This window comes from Mytilus californianus, unplaced genomic scaffold (genome assembly GCF_021869535.1).
Source record: "Mytilus californianus isolate M0D057914Y unplaced genomic scaffold, xbMytCali1.0.p SCAF_5, whole genome shotgun sequence".
Classification (NCBI taxonomy): Eukaryota; Metazoa; Mollusca; class Bivalvia; order Mytilida; family Mytilidae; genus Mytilus; species Mytilus californianus.
The window spans coordinates 60,758,662-60,786,247 of record NW_026262701.1 but is presented as its reverse complement, the minus strand read 5'-3'; the positions used below and the strand labels follow the sequence as shown (position 1 = coordinate 60,786,247).

At 32.0% G+C, this 27,586-nt stretch overlaps 2 protein-coding genes across 9 annotated transcripts in view; both read left to right on the top strand.

The window, feature by feature from the left end:
* LOC127701154 (copine-3-like) overlaps window positions 1-14,895 on the top strand; it is a 66,932-nt gene extending 52,037 nt beyond the window's left edge. For 3 of the 4 annotated variants that reach the window (XM_052204970.1, XM_052204968.1, XM_052204969.1), the window contains exons 13-15: window positions 414-556; window positions 2,562-2,819; window positions 8,052-14,895. In XM_052204970.1, coding sequence (XP_052060930.1) covers window positions 414-556; window positions 2,562-2,819; window positions 8,052-8,156 — 506 coding nt within the window. In that variant the 3' untranslated portion in view covers window positions 8,157-14,895. The remainder of the gene's footprint in view (window positions 1-413; window positions 557-2,561; window positions 2,820-8,051) is intronic. The other variant, XM_052204971.1, reaches the window with a different exon arrangement.
* LOC127701164 (divergent protein kinase domain 1C-like) overlaps window positions 1-27,062 on the top strand; it is a 137,778-nt gene extending 110,716 nt beyond the window's left edge. Inside the window, exons 5-6 of one of the 5 annotated variants that reach the window (XR_007981849.1) lie at window positions 5,675-5,978; window positions 25,759-27,062. The gene's annotated coding sequence lies outside the window, so the exon portion shown is untranslated. Of the gene's footprint in view, window positions 1-5,016; window positions 5,316-5,548; window positions 5,571-5,674; window positions 7,205-25,758 lie in introns of those variants that run through there. The other 4 variants (XR_007981851.1, XR_007981848.1, XR_007981852.1 and 1 more) reach the window with 4 other exon arrangements.
* Window positions 27,063-27,586: the final 524 nt, after the last annotated feature.

Below are 27,586 nucleotides of genomic sequence, written 5' to 3'. Positions count from 1 at the left end.
AAATGTTGACCATTTTAATGTGGACCATATAAGTGTAAATTGTGCATTTATATTAAAATTTGAAGCAATTGATCTGATGTTAGTCAGTTGAAAATGTATTTTACAATAAGACTCACTTTTATAGCATTTAAAGACCATTTTTTGTGAGATGCAACAAAAAAAGTTTGAATTCAGCTCCAGTTTGTTTATATTTTTGATGCTACTATGTTTAACAGCCCTTGCACTTGTATGTAAGATTTTTTTTCTGGATTTTCTTTTGAATAGTAAATAATACTGAGCATGTTGTTTCACATGTAGTCCTTTAGGTGTATTTACAGATTAATTTTAGATTTTGTTTATTCTTTGGCTAGCACACAAAAAGGAATCAAGACTGATTCAAGAGTATAATGTATTTGTATAATTTTTTCTTGCAGGAATACAGGGCATTTTAGATGCTTATACAAATTGCATACAACAAATTCGTCTTTACGGGCCAACAAATGTTTCACCAATAATATATCATGTTGCCAGGTTTGCTGAAGCAGCGCAAAAAGAGGAGGCCACAAAAGGGGCACATGTAAGCATAGACTATATACATAAGTTGCTTGTTGAAGTGTCTCAGGGATCTCCATGACCTGTTTTATGATGACGCACCGCCATCTTTAATGATCTTCTGACCATCGTCAAATGATCCCCGCCATCGTTAAATTACCTTTTGCCATCGTCAAAAGATTGTTATATAACTGCGCTATGATTGAAAGATGAAGTCAAAATTTGTTTTCTTTTCGCTAGCCGCTGCCATTTTTTGTGAGCAATTATAATCAATTTCGTGTAATTGCATAAACCTTATTATATAATAAACCAAATGGTCCTCCTGATTACAGTTTTAAAGCCCCGAGGGATATCCTGCTTAAGATAGCTAATCACTTGTACAGGTAGATCGACACACCTGACAGGAGAACACTTCATCAAGATAGACAAGTAATTGCATTATTTATTATAATTACATTTCAGCAAATGCTAATGAAAATAAAGATTAAAAAATAAATTTTAAATCCAGTTTCGAAGAAAAAATTTTAACAAGTTGAACACATGCTTTTATGTTGACTTACACAATCAGCATCCCCCTTTTTGAAAGAGTATACAATAAGACGTAAAACAGAATATAATTTCCTGCTAAACAACTTGAGTACAACAATTATCGATAATACTGAATCCCTTTACAAGTTTAAAAGTAAATACATGAATATTAACTGCAACCTAATAATCTGAAGAAATTTCGTATCGTAATTCATAATTCATTTCGTAGTTTACAATCAAATTAATACATTCGATTTTTAAGTCCTAAACAATTACCAAAATAGCAAAAAGATTCTGTATTTTAAATTCTGTATTGGTGAGGGGTTTGGCTAGCTATAAAACCAGGTTTAATCCACCATTTTCTACATTGAGAAATGTGTGTACCAAGCGTGGAATATGACAGATGTTTTCTATTCGTTTGGTGTGTTTGGGCTTTTGGTTTTGCCATTTGATAGGGGACTTTCCGTTTTGAATTTTCCTTTGAGTTCGGTACTTTTGTTGTTTTACTTTTTACTGATAAATGGAATCACTTTTTAAGTCAACATTACACTTTTACACTGACAGCAGTAATCGCAGGCGAGACACAGGGTTCCGCAGAACCCCTTAAAAAATTTTCAGATGATAAAAGTCTAACTTGGAAATGGTGAGAGTCAAATTACTCAAATATTTAAACATCTTTTGCATATGTGAATATTTTAAAAGTTTGGTAGAGTGAAACCAGAAAATAGCTGACCAATTGGTAGATAGACAAAAGTTTCCTCAATACCAACTCATTAAGAGCAATTCAGAAATTGGTTAATTTTATTCAGAATGTAAAACTGAATATCATTCTTTTAAAAAAATCTTAGTGTCAGAATATGTTTCCTTAGTTGTAACCAACATCAACAATGAGACTTAGAAAATTTTCAATATGACTAATATATATAATCACCATGCTAAGAGGAAGATCCATATTGGTTTTTATACGCCTGTTGGCAACAGGATGTATTATGGAATACCAATGTCCGTTCATCCATCTTCCAACACTTCTTATGATAACTCAATTTCTCTTTATCTAATTCATTTATAACTTTAACACAGCATTTGAATTGATGGAAGAAAGCTCCCTTTTGATTTTTGGTGATTTTTGGCTTTGTCATTCCATTGTTACAGAACTTTGACCGTTGGATGTAATGCAATTTTTTTCTCAAATTGCACACTAACACTAGTATTCCTGAATTGATTTTCTCCAAACTTTATTTTATTGTTGGGATTGATGAAAGGAAGCTCACTTGGGATTTTTTTTTATTTACTGGTTTGCCAAAGGGATCATTTGTGTAATTCATGTTTTTTTTTTAAGATTTTTTGTTTTAAATGGTTACTATTTTCCAATACCTTCAGTATTATTATGAAAATAATTGGTCATTGATATGTTTTTTGCATTGCCATTATAGCTAGCAATTGGTATTTCACTGCAGACCAGCTAGTGGATAAATTCACTGTAATGCATGACTTAATTTCAGGCTTACTTTGCTCTTCTGCTACTGACAGATGGAGTGATCACAGATATGGATGCCACTCGTCAAGCTATTGTGTATTGTTCTGGTCTTCCCATGTCACTGATCATTGTTGGAGTTGGTAATGCTGACTTTGCTGACATGAACTTTCTTGATGGTGATGATGGTGTTCTGAAAGGACCAAATGGTCAGCCAGCTCAGCGAGACATTGTACAATTTGTACCTTTTAGAGACTTTAAAAGAGTAAGCGGAAATGATCCAAATGTATGTTTAGCATGTTATTGCCTGCACATACAGTGAAATCTGTCTTCTTAGTAATGTTCTTTATTGTGAAAAAAATATTCAAACAATTTTTAGAACTCCGGGACTTAATGTTTGAGCTTTTGGGACTAAATATTTCTTTATAAAGTATTGACAGATTTCAAAGTATTTTATTGCAGCAGTTTATCTTTCCATCTGTGTGCTTTTAAAAACCTGATATTTTATCTGTTTGTTTATGCCTGCATTGAAATATTTTATGGTACAAAGTTATAATATTACTGTGACAATGTCATACTCAGTATTTGATATGATGTATGGCATCAATCTAGTCTTCATCAAAGTTGGGTAAATAAGTTCAAAGGTCAGTGACACAGTTGTAGCTAAAATAGACTGAAATTCTACTCATAAAGCCTTGTTCTGTTCAGAACCATCTTTTCAGTAAGCCTTATGAAATAATTGACTTGGTGGTTCATAGCCTTTATCTTGTGTGGCATGTAATATGATATTTTATATGACCCTGACCTTTGAACTTCTGGACAGATCAAAATTATGACATTTTTTTTACTTTAGAAACTTATCAATACTAGAAATTCTCCACTTTTTTAACCAGGTCTTATAATATTTTGCCTGTGATTATATTACCTTCAGGCAATATGTTATGTACCATCTGACTTTCGGTTGATAGTGACCCTTTACTTTGGATGAAATGATCGAGTTATGGCTCTAAAAACTTGCCAATTCTTTTTTGTTATAAAATGGCACTGATTCCCACAAACTACTTAGGGAGGGGAACTCTGCACCGTTTTTTATGCACTGTCAGCAAAAATAATATTGTTTACCTCATGCAGCTGAATCTTTGGTGTTTCTGGATTTATTTATTGTTGCAGTAAACTTGAAGTCAACTAGTACCAATGCAGTTATGTTGTAATTTTTCTATTTTGATCTTTATTTTTGCATGATTTTTTAACAGATATCATTTGACTGATCTTTTTACAATGTGTATATATTTTGATCTTTATGAACTTGCATTTGTAAAGTATTTTGAACAAGTGATTTTTTCACTGTTAGAATCTTAAGCTATGTTCTCCCCACTATACTTTAAGGCTGTAGCTTTTTATCTATAACTTAAATCTTTTTCTTTGTTTATTATTGGGCAACTGAGGTAATCATTTGGTCAATATTGCACAATTTAAAGAACAAAATTATCATTTTGAAAACAAAGACATTACTACTCCATGTTGTTATTTCAAAATTGAAAGAAGTTAACTATTAGTAATGGAAAAGATTGGATGATGTTATAGAGATAGACATAGAATATAGATGTAAATACTTAGGATGGATGGGATGATGTTTTAGAGATAGACATAGAATATAGATGTAATTACTTAGGATGCATTGAATTTTTGTGAGAAAAAAAATATTTTCCATTAATTTTCCAATGGCTGTTGACATATGTTTACAGCTTAACTATTTGAGTGTGTACAAAATAGCATTAATACAAGTTTTTTGTGTTGTTTTTTTTTGGGGGGGGGGGAGGGGAGGGAGTTATATCACGATATCAAAATTGGTGTTGTTTACAAACTTTGTGCTGATAGGAGTAGCAATAGACACTTTTTGGATAAATTTCAAAGCATGCTTAGCAGTACTTTTGCAAGGATAATGCAATATTTACCTGTAAAATGTTGAATGACCTATTGTAAACTTGTTAGGGTAAGTGGTGCATATATCTTGTGGCTGTAACTGTATACTGGATGACAATTGACACTTGGTACATAGAAATGACAACAGACCATTTTTGTGAAATTGTCAAAGTTTACTATAACCACTTTTCTAAATAAATTGTGCATATTGACCAAAATAATTTCTTTTAAACTCAATTAATCCTATTTATTTGACAACTAATTTACTATAATGTTTCAATCTATAACTAATCTATTGTAGCTAATAATCCTTGTTTATAATCATGATTTTTTTGTGGTTTATATTTTAAATTCCACTTGCACTACTCTATGAAGCATTTACTGAAATCAAATTTATTAATCACATATTTTTATACGACCGCAAAAATTAAAAATTTTTTGGTCGTATATTGGTATGACGTTGGCGTTGTCGTCGTCGTCGTTGTCGTGTGAAGACACATTGGTTTTCGCACTCTAACTTTAGTTTAAGTGAATGGATCTCCATGAAATTTTACCATAAGGTTCAATACCACAAAAGGAAGGTTGGGATTGATTTTGGGGGTTATGGTACCAACAGTTAAGGAATTAGGGGCCAAAAATAAGCATTTTTGTAACTTCCAGACATGACTTGTGTGTTAGTGTATGGATCTCTCTGACATTGTACCACAAGGTTCCATATCACAAAGGGAATGCTGGGATTGATTTTGGGGGTAATTGCCTCAAAATTTTAGGAATTAGGGGCCAAAAAAGGGGCAAAAAACAAGCATTTTTCTAGTTTCATGATAATAACTTGTGTGTAAGTGTATGGATCTTTCTGAAATTGAACTATAAGGTTCCATATCACAAAGGGAAAGCTGGAATTGAGTTTGGGGGTAATTGCCCAAAAAGTTTAGGAATAAGGAGCCAAAAAGGGGCCAAAAATAGCATTTTTCTAGTTTCCAGACAATAACTTGTGTTCAAGTGTATGGATCTCTCTGAAATTGTACTGCAAGGTACCATACCACATAGGAAAGGCTGTGATTGATTTTGGGGGTAATTGCCTCAAAATTTTAGGAATTAGGGGCCAAAAAGGGGCAAAAAACAAGCATTTTTCTACTTTCAGGACAATAACTTGTGTGTAAGTGTATGGATCTTTATGAAATTGTACTGCAAGGTTCAATATCACAAAAGGAAAGCAAGGTTTGAGTTTGGGGGTAATTGCCCTAAATGTTTAGGAATTTGGGGCCAAAAAGGGGCCAAAAAACAAGCATTTTTCTAGTTTCCAGACAATAACTTGTGTTCAAGTGTATGGATCTCTCTGAAATTGTACTGCAAGGTACCATACCACAAAGGGAAGGCTGGGATTGAGTTTGGGGTGATGAATCATAAGGGGGGTTCAAAAATTTTAGGGGAGGGATTTTTTTTTTCTTTAAAATTTTCCATTTTAAATTGGTTATTTCTGATTTATATATAAAAGCAAATAATAATGATATGGTTTGAATAGGTAAATTAAAAAATTTTTAAGTTCTTAGACCACATTCATTCTGTGTCTGAAACCTATGCTGTGTCAAATATTTAATCACAATCCAAATTCAGTGCTGTATCAAACTTGAATGTTGTGTCCATACTTGCCCCAACTATTCAGGGTTTGACCTCTGCGGTCATTTCAAGCTGCGCCCAGCGGAGCATTTTATTGTCTATTGATCAGCAATCATATTTATAAATGCACATAATCGTTTCTTATTTACTGTAAAGTAAGTATATTTAGACTTATAAATCCTTTGATCCTGTATTATATATAGAAAAAGGGACATGTTGGATACATGACAACAAGAAAGCAAACAAACAGAAAAGAAGAAACTCATTTTTGTCTCACCTTAACGGAGTCAAAAAGCAAGACATAGGTATGCTGTTTCCGGTGTCGACAGCGGAGGCTACAACAATGTATTAGTTTGTGATTAGGTCTAGTTTAAGGTGAACCACTAGTGGTTGGTCAATGATATTTGGTATGCAGTTGTATTAGCACTGGCACATCTCATTTCCATGGAGATTATTTGGCCCTGCCCCCTCAGTCATGGTCTATTGACTTTGAAACTTTTGCTTAGTTTACATGTATTAGTTTGTGATTAGGTCAGTTTATGGGGAACCACTAGTGGTAAGTCAATGATATTTGGTATGCAGTTGTATAAGCATTGGCATATCTCATTTCCATGGAGAATATTTGGTCCCGCTACCACTGTCATGGTCTATTGACTTTGAAACTTTTGCTTAGTTTACATGTATTAGTTTGTGATTAGGTCAGTTCAAGGGGAACCATTAGTGGTAGGCCAATGTTAATTGGTATGCAATTGTAAAAGCATTAGCACATCTCATTTCCATGAGAATATTTGGTCCCGTCCCCTCAGTCATGGTCTATTGACTTTTAAACTTTTGCTTAGTTTACATGTATTAGTTTGTGATTAGGTCAGTTCAAGGGGAACCATTAGTGGTAGGCCAATGTTAATTGGTATGCAATTGTAAAAGCATTAGCACATCTCATTTCCATGAGAATATTTGGTCCCGTCCCCTCAGTCATGGTCTATTGACTTTGAAACTTTTGCTTAGTTTACATGTATTAGTTTGTGATTAGATCAGTTTAAGATGAACTTCTTATGTTAAGTCAATGATATTTGGTATGTAAATTTATTGGCATTTGCAAGTCTTGTTTCCATGGAGATTATATCGCCCCACCCCCTCGTCATGGTTCATTGACTTTGAAACTTTAACATAGTTTACAAGTCAACATGGTCAATGTTGGTGTTTAGGTTTGTTGAAAGGGAACGACTTATGATAATTAAGTCTATGGTATTTGGTATGCAGTTGTATTAGCATTGGCACATCTCATTTCCATGTAGTTTGTTTTGCCATGTACCTTCAGTCATGGTTCATTGACTTTGAATATTTGCATAACTTACATGTTAAAGTATTGCTATTTTAATTTCAACATTTGCATTATCAAAAGTACAAAAAGGCAAGACATATTTCTGTGTTAACAGTTTATTGTTTATTTTTTTGACATCAATGTAACAAACAACAGAAATGACAAAACACATTCATGCTTATTTTTTTTTATTAAAGACACACTGAAACAACTGCAATAAAAACTAATTGATGTAGGGATATATGCATTATAGAATTGAATTTGAAGTTTTGTGGAGAATTATTTGATAATTTTCTTTGAATTTTGTACTGAACAGCTTCGAGTAAGTATAAATGAATGGGACATTTTTATAATCAGATTAACCTTATCGCTATTTCGGAATCAGAGATACTTGACCCAGGTTTTATACCTCTTGAACTATCGATGTCAGACAACAATCACTTTTGCAAATGTTTTATCAGACCTCTTTTTTCATCATTTCAAAATTTTACAGTAAAGTCTGTCATGGCCAGTAATAGCAGACAAATAGCAATAAGGTGTAGTAATATTATAGAAATATAATAGTTTCTAAAATATATTCCTTCATCAGAAAGCTATGGAAAGTAATCTTACATTCTAACGACACATCTTAATCTGTTAAAAAAATTTCTTTTGCAGGCATCAGCAGCTGAGTTGGCAAAGCAGGTGTTGGCAGAGGTTCCACAACAAGTAGTCAAATATTACTCAATGCGCAAAATTGTGCCAAATGTTCCACGTCCATAAGACAGCAATACAGAAACAGAGCAACTATATGTCTAATAAGTTACTTGTTGAACAATTTGTTGATTGTTTTTGTTAAATCTTTTTGAAAGCTTATTGCAAATGTTATAATGGAAGCCCGAATCATTACCTCTTAACTGTAAGATTATGTAAAAATGAAATCAGATAGTACTAAATAGCAACCTGTCTTATTATCTTGGTCATTTTTATGGTACAAAAATGTATATACCATGCACCATTGTAGTATAGCAAGTTATGGAATCATATGGTACATTTTTGGGATTGGTCATTTAAATTTTTTTAATGTCTGACATCATGGCTTATATAGTTGATTCTATATCTCTTAATGTGTCAGAAAGGTCAGGTTAATGTAAATGAAGGTATCCTACAAAATTTATTTTTACAGTCTTATTGATCTAAACAGATATATCTAGATAGGCAACACACTATCGTTAACTTAATTTCAGATTTTTGATGACCACATTATAGTTTAGCAATGAGGCTATACTTGCCAACCTCTGACAATGAGAAATCATGTCATGGCAGGACATGACATGTCAAAAAGCGTGTGAAAACGAGCGACGAAGATGCGGACTTTTTTATATGAACAATGTTCATTATTTCACAATACATGATTATACAAATTTGTTAATATATAATAAAACAATATTCTACAGTAAACTTTTATTGTATTCAACAGTGGTCTGTTTTGCTGCTTTTAAAGCAATACCATAGGCTTAGGCACATATTCAAAACAACTGCCAGTTTGATTACATTTACTTGATAACAAGGCACACAATGAATCATTGTCGAGTTCTGATGAGACAGAATTCAGTGTAGATTTCTTTATAATTGAAAATGTTCTCTCGCAGTCAGAATTGATATTTGGCTGTACTTAAATAGCTTGATCAAGCTTTGAAAGAGTGTCATAACATTTTTTTGCCATCTAAAATGTCATCTGTTATCTTTGTCATTGCTCCCAACGAACTATACAATTATGTTGCTATTGTCTCTGAGGCTATTGTCTGGTCAAAACTGGGTAGTTCATCAGAAGACAGCTGGTACTATGAGAACTGATCCAACAGTTCAGTGATATTTTCATCCCCTTTGGCCTGTGGGAATCTGTTGGCTAGATTTGAAACTGAAAAAGAAAAGTATTTTATTATTTGATTACCATTAAGCACGTTAAATGCTTAATCAAATTGCTACATTGTAGTTCTCTCACATGTATTGTTATGATTGCAACATAGGGTGCACAATGCGTTACCGTCTCTCGATAATTTAAACTTGAACTCCCAAATATAATTTGTAAATCTTGAAATTTATCTTGGTACGTACACATCGTTTTCGCTTAGAAATCGGCTCTTTAGACGACGGTACAGGTCCTGAAAGCGAACTATTTCTGTCGACATTTCCCCTAAGTGAATTTGAAAGAAAGAAAGTCACAAAATCGTAAAAACTAATCACAAATTACTTACCTTAAGGGCTTTTGCTGTTCGTCCATATAAAAAAATAAACAATGGCGACGATATTACTTCGAAATTTTCGGTATTTTTTGTCTTATAATGAAAAAACCCGAGAATCGCGATATCACTAACGACCAAAAAATCAAAACAACGAAAAAGCGTGTAATTGCGTGTAAAGTGGCGAAACGCGTGTACACACCATGTGACAAAATCCTCGCGTGTAAACCGTTGAAAAAGCGTGTATTACACGAAAATATCATGTCAGTTGGCAACTATGAATGAGGCAAAGACATCAAATAAACAATTATCTCCAGAAACAGATTAATTACTACTTCTTGACATCAAAAGGGATATGATCAAATTTCTAAAAATATTTTTATCTATCCTTTTAGAAATAAAAAAAAAGTGTTAATTTTTTAGTTTAAAGCAAACGAACAAAGGTATCAGTAGTAAACATTCTCTTAAGATTTGGATAGATGGAGTCAGTCTTTTCTCAACATCGTATTGTTTGTATGTTGCTCCTCCTGGCTTAGCCATTCTGAGATAAGAAAGTGGTTTTTTTTGAAGCGTTGAATATAGATTTTTTTAACCATTTTACAATTATGTTAAGTGGATGTTCCATATTCTGCACACTTAGGCCTAAGATTCAACATGCCATAATTGTGGTAAATGATGTAAACTTTAGACATTTTCTGTATATTGCAATGTTATTCTACATATTGACATTATGTGTACACGTATCATCAAATGGAATAGAAAATATACATTGTCAGTTCTAAGGTTTTTTGTTATTGTATTCTTTTTTTTGTAAATAGTTCTTGTAGTTTTTCAAATTTTCACCATTCTTTAAACTATATATTCCTTATTTCATTTATCACTCTGATACTACTTGCAGATCTGTTTTTCGATAGTGCTTTGTTATCTTTTTTCAAAAGTGCTTTTGGGTTTTTTTTTTATGGAACCATTTTTTTATGTTGATTTTATTACTAAAAAGTGTTCAATATAAAGGTGGCATTTATCCTTCTTGTTACTTTTTAGCTCACCGGGGCCCAAAGGGCCCCATGTGAGCTTATGCCATCACTTGGCTTCCGTCGTCTGTTGTCGTCGTAAACTATTTCAAAAATCTTCTCCTCTGAAACTACTGGGCCAAATACCTTCAAACTTTAACTAAATGTTCCTTAGGGTATCTAGTTTATAAATTGTATCCGAAGTTTTGATCCATCGACAAACATGAAAATATATATAAACTGTAAGCAGCTATAATGTTCAGCAAAGTAAGATCTACAAAAAAGTTAATATGACCATAATTGTCAATTGATCCCTTAAGGAGTTATTGCCCTTTAAAGACAATTTTACACAATTTGTTCGTCAAGTTTGCTAACATTTAAAAATCTTCTCCTCTGAAACTACTGGGCCAATTACCTTCAAACTTTAACTAAATGTTCCTTAGGGTATCTTGTTTATAAATTGTATCCAAAGTTTGTATCCATCGACAAACATGGCCCCCATGGCTAAAAATAGAACATAAGGGTCAAATGCAGTTTTTGGCTTATATCTCAAAAACTAAATCTTTTAGAGCAAATGTGACATGGGGTAAAATTGCTTAATTGGTCAAGATCTATCGGCCCTGAAATTATCAGACGAATCGAACAACCCATTGTTGGGTTGCTGCCACCGAATTGGTAGTTTTAACAAAATTTTGCAGTTTTTTGTTATTATTTTGAATATTATTATAGATATATATAAACTGTAAGCAGCAATAATGTTCAGCAAAGTAAGATCTACAAAAAAGTTAATATGACCAAAATTGTCAATTGACCCCTTAAGGAGTTATTGCCCTTTAAAGACAATTTTACACAATTTGTTCATCAAGTTTGCTAACATTTAAAAATCTTCTCCTCTGAAATACAGGTGAGCGATTCAGGCTCTTGAGAGCCTCTTGTTTGTAATCATACTGTTGATTTTTGTAAATGAAGTATAAATATTGAGACATTTACTAGTCATTATAGTGTAACCAATCAAATGGTGTAATTTGATATGGTTTTTTTTTAAATATTAAGCATACTAGAACTAAGAGGGAATCAGATATATTAAGGTGGTACCGAACACCTTGACTAACATTAATTTGGCTCGTTTAATTTTCCTAAAATATTGACAAAATGTTTACTTTGACCCTTTGACAAAAATATAAAAATTTCAAAAAATTTGAACCAACCACTTTATCAGAAAAATTTCTTTGGTTATAGTGCAGTTTGACAAACACTAATTTTGATCATTGAGAAGCTTAATATTTCCTTAACAATACAACGTAATTAAAACGTTTAGCTGATTTTTACAGAGTTATCTCCCTGTAGTGTTAGGTACCACCTTAAGAAGGTGAAAACATTCTTGTACAAGGTGAAGACAAAGAAAACAAAATGTAAAAATACTGTAAAATCTATTGGTTCCAAGATATCTTATTACATTGGTAGCAATGAATTACATTGATTTCCCAGTCAAATAAAAACCGATAATTTCACATGTGAAATAAACGTGGTTATTTCACTCTCTGACGTCATACAACAATAGGCGTTGTCAAGACGTCGATAACGTCGGATCAAAACAAAGTGTGAATGCGTATAAAAAAGATATAGTTCCTTAAATTTTCTACATTAATTTCATTGAAAAAAGCCATTTGCCAATGCAATAAAAAGAATAACCAATCAAAGAATTCAAATATCGAAAAATATTCAACTTGTGACCGAACAACACTGATAATTAACTCATGCGCTAAGCGCATTCGTGAATTAATGTGTTGTTCGGTCACTCGTTGAATATTTTTCTCTATTTGAATTCTTAGATTAGCTATTCTATAAATAAGACAAAGTTGGAAATCAATATCAGAAGAAGAAAAAAATTTAACAGAAAAAAAATACATAAATATCCAGTAAGTTGTTGCTAAGGTGAATTTTGTTCATTACTTTTTAAACAAAGGTTTGTAGATGGTAAAATTCAAATGATAATGGGTCCTAGTGATTTTGAATATTTATTGTAAAGTGTATTTTCATATGATATTTTTTCTAGTTGTTCTATTTGGGCTTCCTTTAGAAACGTGCATGTTCATATAAGTTGATATATTTTCTAGTAGTTCTATTTGGGCTTGCTTTACATCTTATAAAGCTTAATAATAGGTGGCAGTTTATTTGATGCTATGTTTCTATATTTTTATTGGCACTCATGTCATGTAGGTCAGGTACAGTAAGTGACAAGTATTGTATAAGTTATTATTCTGTAAGATCATCTTAATCATATTTTTTACAATTTCATCATTTAAACTGTATTTTGTTGTTAAAATTTGATATCAAATATCATATCATGTATATATTTTGTACTACCGGTATGCTGAACTGCTTTACAATGCATGTTTGCTACAAGTCTTATTTTTTTCTAATGAACAAGGTAGATTGAGATTAACTATTAAACATATTTCAGATTATTTTGTAAGAAAGAAGTTAATAGAATTTATACCTAAACTTTTGAGTAATTGAATGTATGGACTTAACCTCTTGGATAACAGAATTTATGTAAAAATCTTTTGGATAACAGAATTTATGTAGAAACCTGTTGGATAACAGAATTTATATAGAGATCTTTTGGATAACAGAATTTATGTAGAAACCTTTTGGATAACAGAATTTATGAAGACACCTTTTGGATAACAGAATTTATGTAAAAACCTTTTGTATAACAGAATTTATGTAAAAACCTTTTGGATAACAGAATTTGTGTAGTAACCTGTTGGATAACAGAATTTATATAGAGATCTTTAGGATAACAGAATTTATGAAGACACCTTTTGGATAACAGAATTTATGTAAAAACCTTTTGTATAACATAATTTATGTAAAAACCTTTTGGATAACAGAATTTATGTAAAAACCTTTTGTATAACAGAATTTATATAGAGATCTTTTGGATAACAGAATTTATGTCAAAATCTGTTGGATAACAGAATTTATATAGAGATCTTTTGGATAACAGAATTTATGTCGAAATCTGTTGGATAACAGAATTTGTGTAGAAACCTTTTGTATAACAGAATTTATGAAGAAACCTTTTGGATAACAGAATTTATGTAAAAACCTTTTGGATAACAGAATTTATGTAAAAACCTGTTGGATAACAGAATTTATATAGAGATCTTTTGGATAACAGAATTTATATAGAGATCTTTTGGATAACAGAATTTATGTCGAAATCTGTTGGATAACAGAATTTGTGTAGAAACTTATTCAATAACAGAATTTATATAGAGCTCTTTTGGATAACAGAATTTATGTAAAAACCTTTTGGATAACAGAATTTATGTAGAAACCTTTTGTATTAAAGAATTTATGTAGAGATCTTTTGGATAACAGAATTTATGTAGAAACCTTTTGGATAATAGAATATATGTAGAAACCTTTTGGATAACAGAATTTATGTAGAAATCTGTATGATAACAAAATTTGTGTAGTAACCTGTTCAATAACAGAATTTTTGTAGAACAACGAAGATGAGACAAAAAAGTACTGTGAAATGATAATATACATTTTATTAAGGGTTACTTAACATCCATGACACAAAATCAGTACATTCACAGCAAAAAACACACAAAAAGCAAAGGAACAGTGCTTGTATAACTGTTCTTCATCTCAAAGTCACAGTGATGCCTTCAACAAGAGGTTTTTATTTTAGCTCTTCTAATATGGGTATCAGTAAACTTATAATAAACTAAATATAATTAGCAATTTCCCCCTTTTTGAATTTACCTTGGAGTTCAGTATTTTTGATGCATGTAATACTTTGACAGGAAATTTTGTTAGTTAAGACATGTTTCTGTTTTGTAAAGAGTTTAGATAAGACTGGTTTCACTGATGAATATTGAACTGCAACTAGTTTAACCATACCAGATCAGATCAGAAATTCAAATGTTTGATTAGATATTTGGTTATGAACTGGAATCAATGTAACCACTTAATGTATACTGCTGTTTAGTTATAAGTTAGAAATGATAATTTCAGATTTCGTTCTCTTTAGTTTCATCAATATCAAACTCATATGTTATCTGTAATTGTAGTTTTGTATGGATTTAAGGAATTCTAGGATTAAAAATTGACTATGTTATATGCAAATTTTTATGAAAATTATGCTAGCTGTGCAATAGATGGATGTAACTTTTGTCTGTTTTTCTTAATTTATTGAATATTTAGTAATAGAAACTCTTAAGTATATAAATAAATATCACAATGTTGAAAGTTCCTAATTACTTAAAAAAGTTATAGATGATATGGGTCTTTCTTTGGGAATCTTTTGTTTAGTTTATTCTTTAGATTATGGTAATAAGCATGACATCTTTACACTAATTCTGTACTGATTGATACTTTACTGTTAGTCTGGGAAAACATGATATATTTATCAATTGTAATTGGCGTTGAACTAGCTTTCATTAACTGCAAGTACTCTTATATCTGTACTTTGCGTCCAATGTTTTTAAGCTAGTTGGTATGTTTTGCTTAGTGCCGATTTATTGAGTTAAGCCATTTGCAACTGATTTTTAAACGTTATTTTTAGACAGGATATATTATGGTATACCAATGTCCATCCATCCGTTTGTCAACACTTTGTATGATAACTCAAAATTGTTTTAACCAATTCTCATGTAATTTTAAGATACCGTTAGTTATTTGGATTGACAGAAGAAAGCTCCCTTTTAATTTTGAAAATTTTCTGCTTTGTCATTCCAGAGTTACGGGACTTTAACCATTTGAATTAAGGTAATTTTTAACATAAAGGACACTAACTGCAGTATGCCTGGAAAGATTTACTCAAAACTTTACATTATCATTGGGACTGATAAAATGAAGCTCCAAGATTATTTCTTATTATTATCTGTTTGTGGTTCCAGAGTTCTTGACATTAATTGTCAGATTTAGATGAATTTTTCACATGTTGTTGCATAACTTGAGTTGTTCGGATGGACTTATTGGAAACTCTACATAATTGTTTTAAGTGGCGAATATAACACACTTGTGGGACTTTAACCATCAGTTAAATAAAAGGCATTTTTAAATGTTATGCACTAGCTCTAGTATGCTTGCATCAAATTTTTACAAATAAGTGATTAGTGAATGAAGAATCACTTTTGATTTTCAAATTTTCTGCTTTGTCATTCCAGAGTTATGGGACTCTTTCAACAGTCATATTTTACACGTATAAAGGTATCCTCATGCATTTTTCTCTATGAGCTATTTTTTTTTTTGCAACAATTTCAATATGCACATTGAGGATCATCCTGGATGTACCATGAGCTCTTGGCACAGCTGTTTATTACAGTTTGTTCATATGTTGTGCTGTTACACCACTGTGCCAGGTTAGAGAAGAGTTCAATGTTCAAAACCATGATTAACCTCACCACATTCTTCTAGTCAGGAGCCTGAAATTCAGTGGTTGTCATTGGTTCATGTCTGCCATGTTTGTTTCTTCGTAAAATGTATTGTATAAATTAGGCCATTAGTTTTCTCTTGAATTGTTTCACAATTTTCATGTCAGGCCTTTTATAGCTGACTATATGGTATGGGTTTTTTCTTGTTGTTGAAGACCTTACAGTGACCTATAATTTTTTTTTCTTCTTCGTTATCTCCTTATTCTTATGTCAGACACCTACTTCTGTTTGCTGATACTTTGAATTTTCTTTATGTTGAATGAATTTAAAAATTTTAGTAACACATTGCTACATTACTAACTGAACAGAATGAGTTCATATTTGATCAGCAGCTTGACATTGTAAGGTGTTGGTACATTTTTTGATCTCTCAGACACCTGCTTCCTGTATTCTGATACTTTGAATTTCGAATTGGGGCATATTTTAAAACACAAAACACATGCATACTTGTTTTTTCTTACAAGTGATGTTTTTAAGCCAACGTATCAAAGGATGGAGGTATACTGGTTAACCCTGCCTGTCCTTTTTTTTTTGTCCATCTGTCTGACCATTATTCTGTCTGTCTTGTATTTCCATCTGTCCCATGATATTTTCGTTGCACTTTTCTCAGGAACTACAGATCAAAGCTTCCTACAAATTTGATTTCACTTTGTAAAATTGATATACTAGTACTGTGTGATGCATTTTCATGTTTATCACTCATCAATTTCCTGTCACAAGTTATCAAATACCTATGTATTCTTACACAAGTACATGTATGAAATTTTTGTTGCATTTTTCTCAGGAACTAGGAATCTCAGGCTTACACATAACGTTGGCGTCTATATATGAAATTTTCGTCACATTTTTCACAGGAATTATAAACCACATCTTCCTGAAATTTGGTACATGTATCACGCTTCATGTGCACATGTTATACCAGGTGATGCATTTGCATTTTCATCACTTATCAACTTCCTATTAACTGAATATTTATAAGAGGGGTATTATAAATGAGCAGTAGCTCACAGTTCAACTTGATCGTATTTCACATTAATCTGTGGATTATGTTTTTGGCATTTCAAATTAATCTGTGAGAAATGTTTTTGCATTACAAGTAAATGTTTTAAAAACTGTTCTGATGTACTTCATTAGGGGATACTTTGTTTTTATAACCCACACAACACCTCGTTGTCACCATGCATGTATCTTCATGTCTTCATTTATGGCGAATTGTGAGACATAGGCTGTTAATCTGGCATTGGTGTTATTAGGTCTTTGTATATACTGGTAGTTTTATTTATGAGAAGGTAGAAAACTTTCATTTATTACAGTAAATTTGTAAAATCATGGATTTGTCATATCCTTGAAACTTCAGAAATTTTGTATACCGTAATTAGGGAATATTATAGAGAATTAATAAAATGTCTTATTTTTAGTCCGTTCGTCTGTTTGTCTGTCTGTCCTGCTTCAAGTTTTTGGTCAAGGTAGTTTTTGATGAAGTTGAAGTCCAATCAACTTGAAACTTAGTACACATGTTCCCTATTATATGATCTTTCTAATTTTAATGCAAAATTAGAGTTTTGACCCCAATTTCACGGTCCAATGAACATAGAAAATGATAGTGCCAGTGGCAGGGCATCCCTGTACTATGGACACATTCTTGTTACAAAGTACTTTACAAAATTATTGATAAGTTTATTATAGATTCTCTGGTTTGATTCAGGGAATTAAGAAAAAAATAATTGACTTTTTTATTGACATAATTAAGAAGCAGGTTTCTAGTTTCTTGGACTTGTGCTTGAAAGGAATTATTAACACCTATCTCTGGGAATGAGGCAAACCTCATAAAAGTGGCTATTATAGATGTTGTCTTATCAGAATTTTTCATAGAAAACAGTCATTTATACCTGCAAGGCTATAATAATGATAAAGATAAAGGCATTTCCATACCTATTATTTGTTATTGAAGGTGTATTAAGGTCAAGGATCAGTAAATGACCAGTCCATAGATTTTTTTTAAATTTAGAATTCAATTAGATATTGAAAATATACATCAGAAAATTAAAAAAAAAGTATATGTCACCGACTTCGTTTTCGAGAAAAAGCCATTTTTAAAATGGTCCGAGAGGGTACTAAATTACATTGAGTATATAGGGAAAATCCTTATTTTTCTTCTACTCTTTTCGGTTTCCTGTATAAATCACGAGATTCACTCCATAGAATTTTTTTTTAAAATGATGATTTCTTCCTCTATGTCTAACAAATAAGATGATGTGAAAAAAATATATGGTCACCGACTTCGTTTTCCCTCTAGAAACGACGCAACCTCAACATTTTGAAAAAAAAAACATCAAAAATCGTGACGTCTTCATTTTTATTACATAACGTCAAGTTATCATGGTATGAATTTTCAAAGTTCTTGGTGTTGATTACGCATGATGATTATGTGTTTTGTATTGATAGGTTCTTTTTATCATAAGGGTCTGGATAGAGGGTCCTTCATTTATTATTTTTTTATTTTGTACTACCAGTATTGTATTCTTTATTCTTTATATTTAAGCACCTCATCATTCTCTATTCTTTTATTTTTTTTGCCTGTTATTCTGCAGTTTTTGCCTTTTATTCCGTATTCCGTAAACCCCAGTCAGACCCTCTTTTATGGACAAGTATTTCAAATTAAATTATAACTGTTACAGTTGTAAAAAATGTGATATGTTCATTATCAATAATAATGTTTAAAACAATTACTAATTCAGAAGAAAATACTTTGTAAGTACATGAACGCAAAAATAATAACATAAAAATAGAAATCATCCCAATGTCTTGACTCAAAAAAAGATGTAATATAATTATTTTATCTTTTGTGACTCTGGTTTTTTCAAAAAAAGAAGTTCCGATAGGAGATTGGCAACACCATCAGACCCCTCACGTTCGTAAGACTGTGAAACATATTCCACTGAGAATGAGTGTGGTGCCTGTGCCACTTTCTCAGTGGGAAGCGACACATGTTCTACTAGTTGTTGTAATGCTTGAACATCTCCAACGGCATTATGTGCGTCGTATTTGACACCAAGAATGTCAAATACTAGGCTCTCCTGGTTATAACCTTTACCCGTTTGTTTCCTCTCTGGTAGCACAGTTTTCAGCAAAGATAGCGAGTCAACAGAACCCTTACATTTTTGTTCAAAACTATCAAAGAAAGAATTATTCTCCATGGAATAAACTAAAACTCTCGAATAAAAAGCTTTGCATTGTGTCAGGTAACCAATTGATAAAATCTCTTAGACTATCTTGCAGGTCATCTGTTTGCATTATTTCTCCGTTCCGATATAAGATTTGGCCACTTTTTGAAAAACCGGTAACTTTACAAGCGGAACATTTGATAGCTTCTTTTGGTACTATATAACGACAGAAATCGTTCTGCTCATATGCTGCTGCAATTTGTATTATGTCTGTACAGTCGTCTGTTTTACAAAGATTATACAATTGTTTAATAGAATTTTACATCGCATATATCGACAAATATTATCATCAATGAATTTTCTACAAATTATTGAAAGAGTGTCATGTGGTTATTAATACATCTGCAAGTTAACAAGTAAAACACGCATACAAACTGACATCTTTGATCATTTCTTTTCGTTCTGTATAAAATTTATTGTATAAATAAAACGTTAAAGATTACTCCAAAAGTGAGCACGTATATGCTCGAAGTATATATAGAATCAGTACACGATACACAAAATGCAACAAAATAGTGGGGGTATAGTATTAACATGAAACTATACTAAACTAAGGCTTTGATCAATGTGAACTTCAATAAAAATGGAAGATACATTAGGAACGGGAAGATAAGAATATAGTGCATCAAATACAACACCCTCTGCATAATTTGACTAGTGATTTTTTTGTTTATTACCAACAACACCGAGATAATACAACGATTAACTTAAGGGTCTATATGAAGTGTGTTTCCTTAACTTCTGTATTCTTTAATTAATTTTAATGGCAAATTTCTTTAATTTTGAATATAACGCTTATTCTGTTTAATCCTCAATAAATGATTTTATTGTAAAATTCTTCTAATATTGCATGATTGCTTTATTCTGTACATGGTTCATGTCTTTAACCACTACACTTGTATATTAACTTAATATTTTATTTTCCATTGTTATTCTTTATACTTTTGCGAACCATTCTTCTCTATCCTTTATTTGTTTTTTGGCTCTTTTCTCTATTCAATTTTCAATTCGCCATTATCTTTTATTCTGCAAACCCCTTTTAAATCTTATTATATGTGACAATAAATTAATGTGCATCAGAGAGCAACTGTATTTGACACCAATAAATATAAAAACAAGATGATGTGGTCTGATTGCCATTGAAACAACTATCCACCAAAGTTCACATGATGTGGATATAAACAATATTACAGACTATCGTAGACAACGGACTTAAAAAAGACAAAAAACTTATGTCGTTTAGTCGGCTATAAAAAGCCCCGATTTGAAAAATGTGAATAAATCCAAACAAGAAAACTAACGGCCTTATGTTTAACAAAACAATTTATATTAATGAAGCTCTTGAAAAGCGTATCAACCCTAAAAAAAAAAGCAACCACACACAGACTGAAACATGACTGAAAATTTTGTCTTTAACATGTTAAATTCCATCTGCACAAATGCACAACATGCACATCACCAGATGTCTTTTCCTTTTCTATTTTTTGTGGCCTGGTGTTATTGTCTGGTTGCTGTATTACTGAAGTACTTTTTTCATTTTACTTTGGGTACTGAAGGTGTGTGTGCATATTTTTTTAGTAGATACACACACATGGATATATTAGTAGTTTGATATCGACATGATCGAAAGAATCTCGTTCTTAACCTTCAAGTTGTATGAGTGAAATAGAATTGAGAATAGATGCGAAACCGTAGCTCTTAGGTCCTTATGTTATTTTTTAGATAGATGGTCCGCAAAAAGTCAAAAAAATAACACAAGGACCTAAGAGCTACGGTTCCGCAGCTAAATTTAGAACAGTTCTATTCTATATTTGAGATGCAACTTTCAGGCTACAAATTTTTATTTGTTTCCAGTTACTTTTTTAACCATTGATATATCAATTACCTTGAGGAAATAACAATACTAATCAGTACTAAGAAAATTCTTTTAGGATCCACTGGATGTTCTTTTATTAGGAAAAATATACCATGTATAACTCATCAAACCATATACTATTTATACATGTATCTATTTAAGGATTTGTGTTCTATTTTTAGCTTCGAAAACTTTCCACAAAATTGCGGACGTGAAAGAAAACACCATTACAAAAAATCTTTAGAAAACAAACTGTAGCGATGAATCTCTATAACGTTTTGTTTATCATCATGTGTTATATTAGTCTTAGCAATTGTGATGTATAAATATTAAATGATTGTTGCAATCGTAAAGAGGGTTAATGTTAATTTAAAATCGTTTTGTGTCATCTGTTTCAAGACTGACTGACGCAGCTGAGAATTGTATGTGGTTCATTCCCTTTTCTAGAATTAGAAAATATTTTTACTTGTTCCGACTGGTGTGGTTATTTTCAAAAATAGGGGATATCTTACCAAGACTAAAAGTTTAGTATTAATGTCCCAAACTTGCATCCCCTTCTTCTTATTTTCTGCTGGACGATATCTTTTCCCAGTGAATATAGGGTTTCTGTAGGGACGTTTTCTAACATACTACATATAGAATACTTCCGAGACCACACTGTTTTTCCTCATCACAATTATGTAGAAATAGTGATGAGCTACAGTTTTTACACTGTTTTAACTGGTCGGCGAGATATCCAAGCTCAAACGTTACCACCCAACCTCCCTGACGCAAGTCAAGTTCCCTATTTTCATTTTGAAGATAGTCTTCTTGACTATATTCATATTAATTTTCAAAATTCTGTAGCATTTCTTCATCTTCAATTTTAGCAAACAATTTCATTCTCCTAGAAGTAACATACTTTCCATCAAATAACGTTGTCTCGTCAGAAATTCTTTTTTAGCGTGCTTGGCCTAAAGGACCATGTCAGCTGTTACCATCACTTTGTATCTGTCTTCTCCTGTGAAACTGCTCAATGTATTGAAAATCTAGAAGATATCTACTATGAAGTTTGTGATTTATGATCATGTTGGTCAATCAAAATGGCCACAGTGGATTAAATAGAACATGTTTTTTTGGGGCTAATATCTCGTGCACTTTAGCAAACAAAGAACTAACTGGGTCAAAATGGTATCATTACAAGGTTTATCTACCCTGAAAATATAAGAAAAATCTGTTCTTATTCCCTCTGAAATGTTTATTTTTAGCATTTTTGGCAGTTCTTTGCTATTGTTTCGAAGACTATGAACTAGTAGCTAGGTTTAACCTGGGACTATTGTACTAACAGTATATATTATGCCCCAGGTTAAACATGTAAACAACAAATATTATCTATATGGCAAGTTTTTATCTTCTCCAATTATTTAAGGAAAATATGATGGCTCTATATCACTCTACTGTCTGTGAAACTTCACCTGTTAAGGTTTTACCAATTTCACAGTTTTTATACGACCGCAAAAATTTTTTGCGGTCGTATATTGGTATGACGTTGGCGTCGTCGTTGTCCGAAGACACATTGGTTTTCGCACTATAACTTTAGTTTTAAGTGAATGGATCTCTATGAAATTTTACCATAAGGTTAAATACCACTAAAGGAAGGTTGGGATTGATTTTGGGGGTTATGGTACCAACAGTTAAGGAATAAGGGGCCAAAAAGGGGCCAAAAATAAGCATTTTCTAGTTTTCAGACAATAACTTGTGGAACAGTGTATGGATCTCTCTGAAATTATACCACAAGTTTCCATACCACAAAGGGATGGTTAGGATTTGCTTTGGGGGGGTTATGGCTCAAACCGTTTAGGAATTAGGGGCAAAAAAGGGGGGAAAACAAGGTTGTCCTGGTTAATGGACAAATACTATAGCACAAAACATAATTTAAAGCAGTGTAAGGGAGATAAATCAAATACATCATTTGAATTACCTCCCTAACACTGCTTTTAAATTATGTATAAAGTAATGGTTTATGAACAATTAAGACAATTTAAAACAGTGTTAGGGAGGTAATCCAAATATGTTTTGATTACTTCCCTTACACTGCTTTTAAATTATGTTTAAAGAAATGCATATTTATAAAAGAAGACCAGTAAAAATATCTGCAAATGTTGCATCTTTTTTTTTTTACAAAAAAATCCATATGAAAGATTTGACACCATACTTTAAATTCTATAATAAAATAGATTAAGTTAGCACTATGGTAAATTTAAATGGGTAATTATGGTTGATAATTTCATTGGAAATTTGAATTGAGATTATGACCATATCTTGAGGGAAAGAATTTTTTTGGGGAAAAAGGGGGGGGGGGGGGGGGGGTGTAAAAAGAAATTGTGGGGGGTCAATTTTTTCTCATTTCAGATTTCAGAAATTAAAAAGAATTATTCTTCAATTATTATTTTTTTTCAATTTTCAAATATTGAAAAATTTCAAGAAGTAATCTTTTTAAAATTGCACAGTTTGGTGCATTAGATTTGTAAAATCTTTGACCACATTTATTTATTTGTTATGCTGAATCTGACCGTGTATTTAGATTTTTGATTTTGGGCCCAGTTTTCAAGTTGGTCCAAATTGGGGTCCAAAATTAGACTTTCTTTGATTTCAACAAAAATTGAATATATGGGGTTCTTTGATATGCTGAATCTAACCATGTATTTAGATTTTTTATTTGTGGGCCCCGATATCAAATTGATTCATATTGAGGTCAAAAGGGTCCAAAATTAAACTTAGTTTGATTTCATCAAAAATTGAATTATTTGGGTTCTTTGATATGCCAAATCTAACCGTGTATTTAGATTTTTAATTTTGGGTCCCGTTTTTTAAATTGGTCTACATTAAGGTCCAAAGGGTCCAAAATTAAACTTAGTTTGATTTTAACAAAAATTGAATTCTTGGGGTTCTTTGATATGCTGAATCTAAACATGTGTTTAGATTTTTGATTATGGGCCCAGTTTTCAAGTTAGTCCAAGTTGGGGTCAAAAATTAAACTTTGTTTGATTTCAACAAAAATTGAATATATGGGGTTCTTTGATATGCTGAATCTAACCATATATTTTGATTTTTGGGCCCCATTATCAAATTGGTCCACATTGAGGTCAAAAGGGTCCAAATTTCCAAAATTAAATTTTGTTTGATTTCATCAAAAATTGAATTCTTTGGATTCTTTGATAAGCTGAATCTAACTATGTATTTAGATTTTGGAAATTGGACCATAATAGGTAAATTAAAAAATGTTAAGTTCTTAGACCACAATCATTCTGTGTCAGAAACCTATGCTGTGTCAAATATTTAATCACAATCCAAATTCAGAGCTGTATCAAGCTTGAATGTTGTGTCCATACTTGCCCCAACTGTTAAGGGTTTCGACCTCTGTGGTCGTATCAAGCTGCACCCAGCGGAGCATTTTATTGACTGTTACCATAAAAACAACAGGAGCTTAGATCTACCTTAAAATTTGAGAAGAATTCATCATTTCTTTTAGATTTATGGCCCCTGAACTATCCATTTTGACAGATTTTGCAGTTTTCATTCGACTGCAAAAAATTTTGCGGTCGTATATTGGTATGATGTTGGCATGGAATGGATCTCTATGAAATTTTACCATAAGGTTCAATACCACAGAAGACAGGTTGGGATTGATTTTGGGGATTATGGTACCAACAGTTAAGGAATTAGGGGCCAAAAATAAGCATTTTTGTAACTTCCAGACAATAACTTGTGTGTTAGTGTATAGATCTCTCTGACATTGTACCACAAGGTTCCATATCGCAAAGGGAATGCTGGGATTGAGTTTGGGTGTAATTGTCCAAAACGTTTAGGAATAAGGGGCCAAAAATAAGCATTTTTCTAGTTTACAGACAATAACTTGTGTTCAAGTGTATGGATCTCTCTGAAATTGTACTGCAAGGTACCATACCACAAAGGGAATGCTTGGATTGATTTTGGGGGTAATTGCCTCAAAATTTTAGGAATTAGGGACCAAAAAGGAGCAAAAAACAAGTATTTCTTTAGTTTCAGGACAATAACTTTTGTGTTAGTGTATGGATCTTTATGAAATTGTACTACAAGGTTCCATATCACAAAGGGAAAGCTGGGTTTGAGTTTGGGGCCAAAAAGGGGCCAAAAAACAAGCATTTTTACAGTTTCCAGACAATAACTTTTGTTCAAGTGTATGGATCTCTCTGATATTGTACTGCAAGGTACCAAACAACAAAGGGAAGGCTGGGATTGAGTTTGGGGGTAATGAATCATAAGGGGGTTCAAAAAATTTGGGGGGGGGATTTTTTCCTTTTTTTCCTTTTTTTTTTATTTATATATAAAAGCAAATAATAATGATATGGTTTGATTTCATCAAAAATTGAAATATTGGGGTTCTTTGATATGCCAAATCTAACCATGTATTTAGATTCTTAATTTTTTGTCCCGTTTTCAAATTGGTCTACAGTAAGGTCCAAAGGGTCCAAAATTAAACTAGTTTGATTTTAACAAAAATTGAATTCTTTGGATTCTTTGATAAGCTGAATCTAACCGTGTATGTATTTAGATTTTGGATATTGGACCATAATAGGTAAATTAAAAATTTTAAAGTTCTTAGACCACATTCATTCTGTGTCAGAAACCTATGCTGTGTCAAATATTTAATCACAATCCAAATTCAGAGCTGTATCAAGCTTGAATGTTGTGTCCATACTTGCCCCAACTGTTCAGGGTTCGACCTCTGTGGTCGTATCAAGCTGCGCCCAGCGGAGCATTTTATTGACTGTTCATTTCAAAAACTATAGCCATGTTAAAAGTAAAAATTGCAAAAATAATCGTAACATAAAAAAAAACTATTATCGTATGAATTTCTTGATTATTATGAGTAATAGGACCATATAAGGTATATGGGATCCTTGCATGATCTTCATGTTTGTCAGTTGGGCTTTGCAAGACCTGGGCCTCATTTCACAAATCCATGATGTATATTAAGTTCTCATGCTCAAGTCTATGAGGTGCCGAATTAGTCAAAATTATAGTATTTATTGAGCTTGTGAAACATTTCTGGCCTTCCATAATTCAAATTCATGATATCCGTAAATCATTGAGGACTTCCTGAAATATTTCATGATCTCTGTAACTCTATTTAAGTATATCCTGAAATATTTCAGAACCTCCATAATTTGATTTAGGATATCCTGAAATATTTTAGGATCTCCACAAATAATTGTTAAGAATTGCTTTATTTCTGGAGGTCCTTATTTAGTTCAGGATATCCTTAATCCTTCACAGATGAAGACGAATATGTTCCTATTGTCGTAATCACAATCCCGTCCTCTTTTCTTCGAATGTGATCTACCGAAATTAGAATTGTCACCAGCTTTTTACTGACGTGAGCACCACAATGGGTGCCACGTGTGAAGCAGGATCTGCTTACCCTTTCGGAGTACCTGAGATAGCCCCTGGGTTTGGTGGGGTTTGTGTCTTTAGTTTTTATTGTTGTGTTTTGTAGACTGGTGTTTGTCTTTTGGTTTTTGCCGTGGCATTGTCAATTCGTTTTCAGCTTATGAGATTGTCTATTCCTTTTTTATCTTCCACCTCGCTTTTAAATCGATTTCAGAATCCATCTGGCAGGGTTCATCTGACCTTGACCTCATTTTTAGAGTTCATTGGTTAGCATTAAGTTTAGGCACTGGCTACGATTACATTTCAACATTAATTGCCGGAGTGGTTTGTTGGGTAAGGAACCGATTAATTACAAAAGTAACAATAACATTTGTTTCTACGGTTACGTTGTGTTATTGTTACGTTAGATTTATTAAACTTTTTACCTACTATAGTCAGAGACATATAATACAATACAACTTAGGTTCAAAAAGGGTCAACTATATATAATTAAACATTTTATATTCAGTAAAATATGTGTGAAATTACAATACATTGTTAGGAAGTTTCTTTGGGAGATAATCATTTTTTCTTTCGAAAGTCTTCTATATTCAAAAGAATAATGTTTTAGGTTATCTCCCATGGAAACTTATTAACAACAGTATTGTAATTTCACATATATTTTACTGAATATAAGATGTTTTAATTCAAATGATGTCTGATTCTTATGAATATAGAAGACTTTTCGAAAGAAAAATTGTATGAATGGTTAGTTTGGACATTTTTGTAGCAATTCAAAATTACTATCTATCACATTTAGCCTGACAATAACAATAAAATTTCTATACAAACTGTTAGACTGATTTTTTATAATAACATTGAAGTGGAATTAAAGTCTTATAGGATTGTAAGTATGCTTTATTTAATCACCTTGCACTTTCACGACTTGACTCTGGTTTTCTACAGCAGTTTGTGCAAATTTATGACCAATTATACAGTTTGGTTTTATTAAAAAAATTGCAATTTGGTCAGAA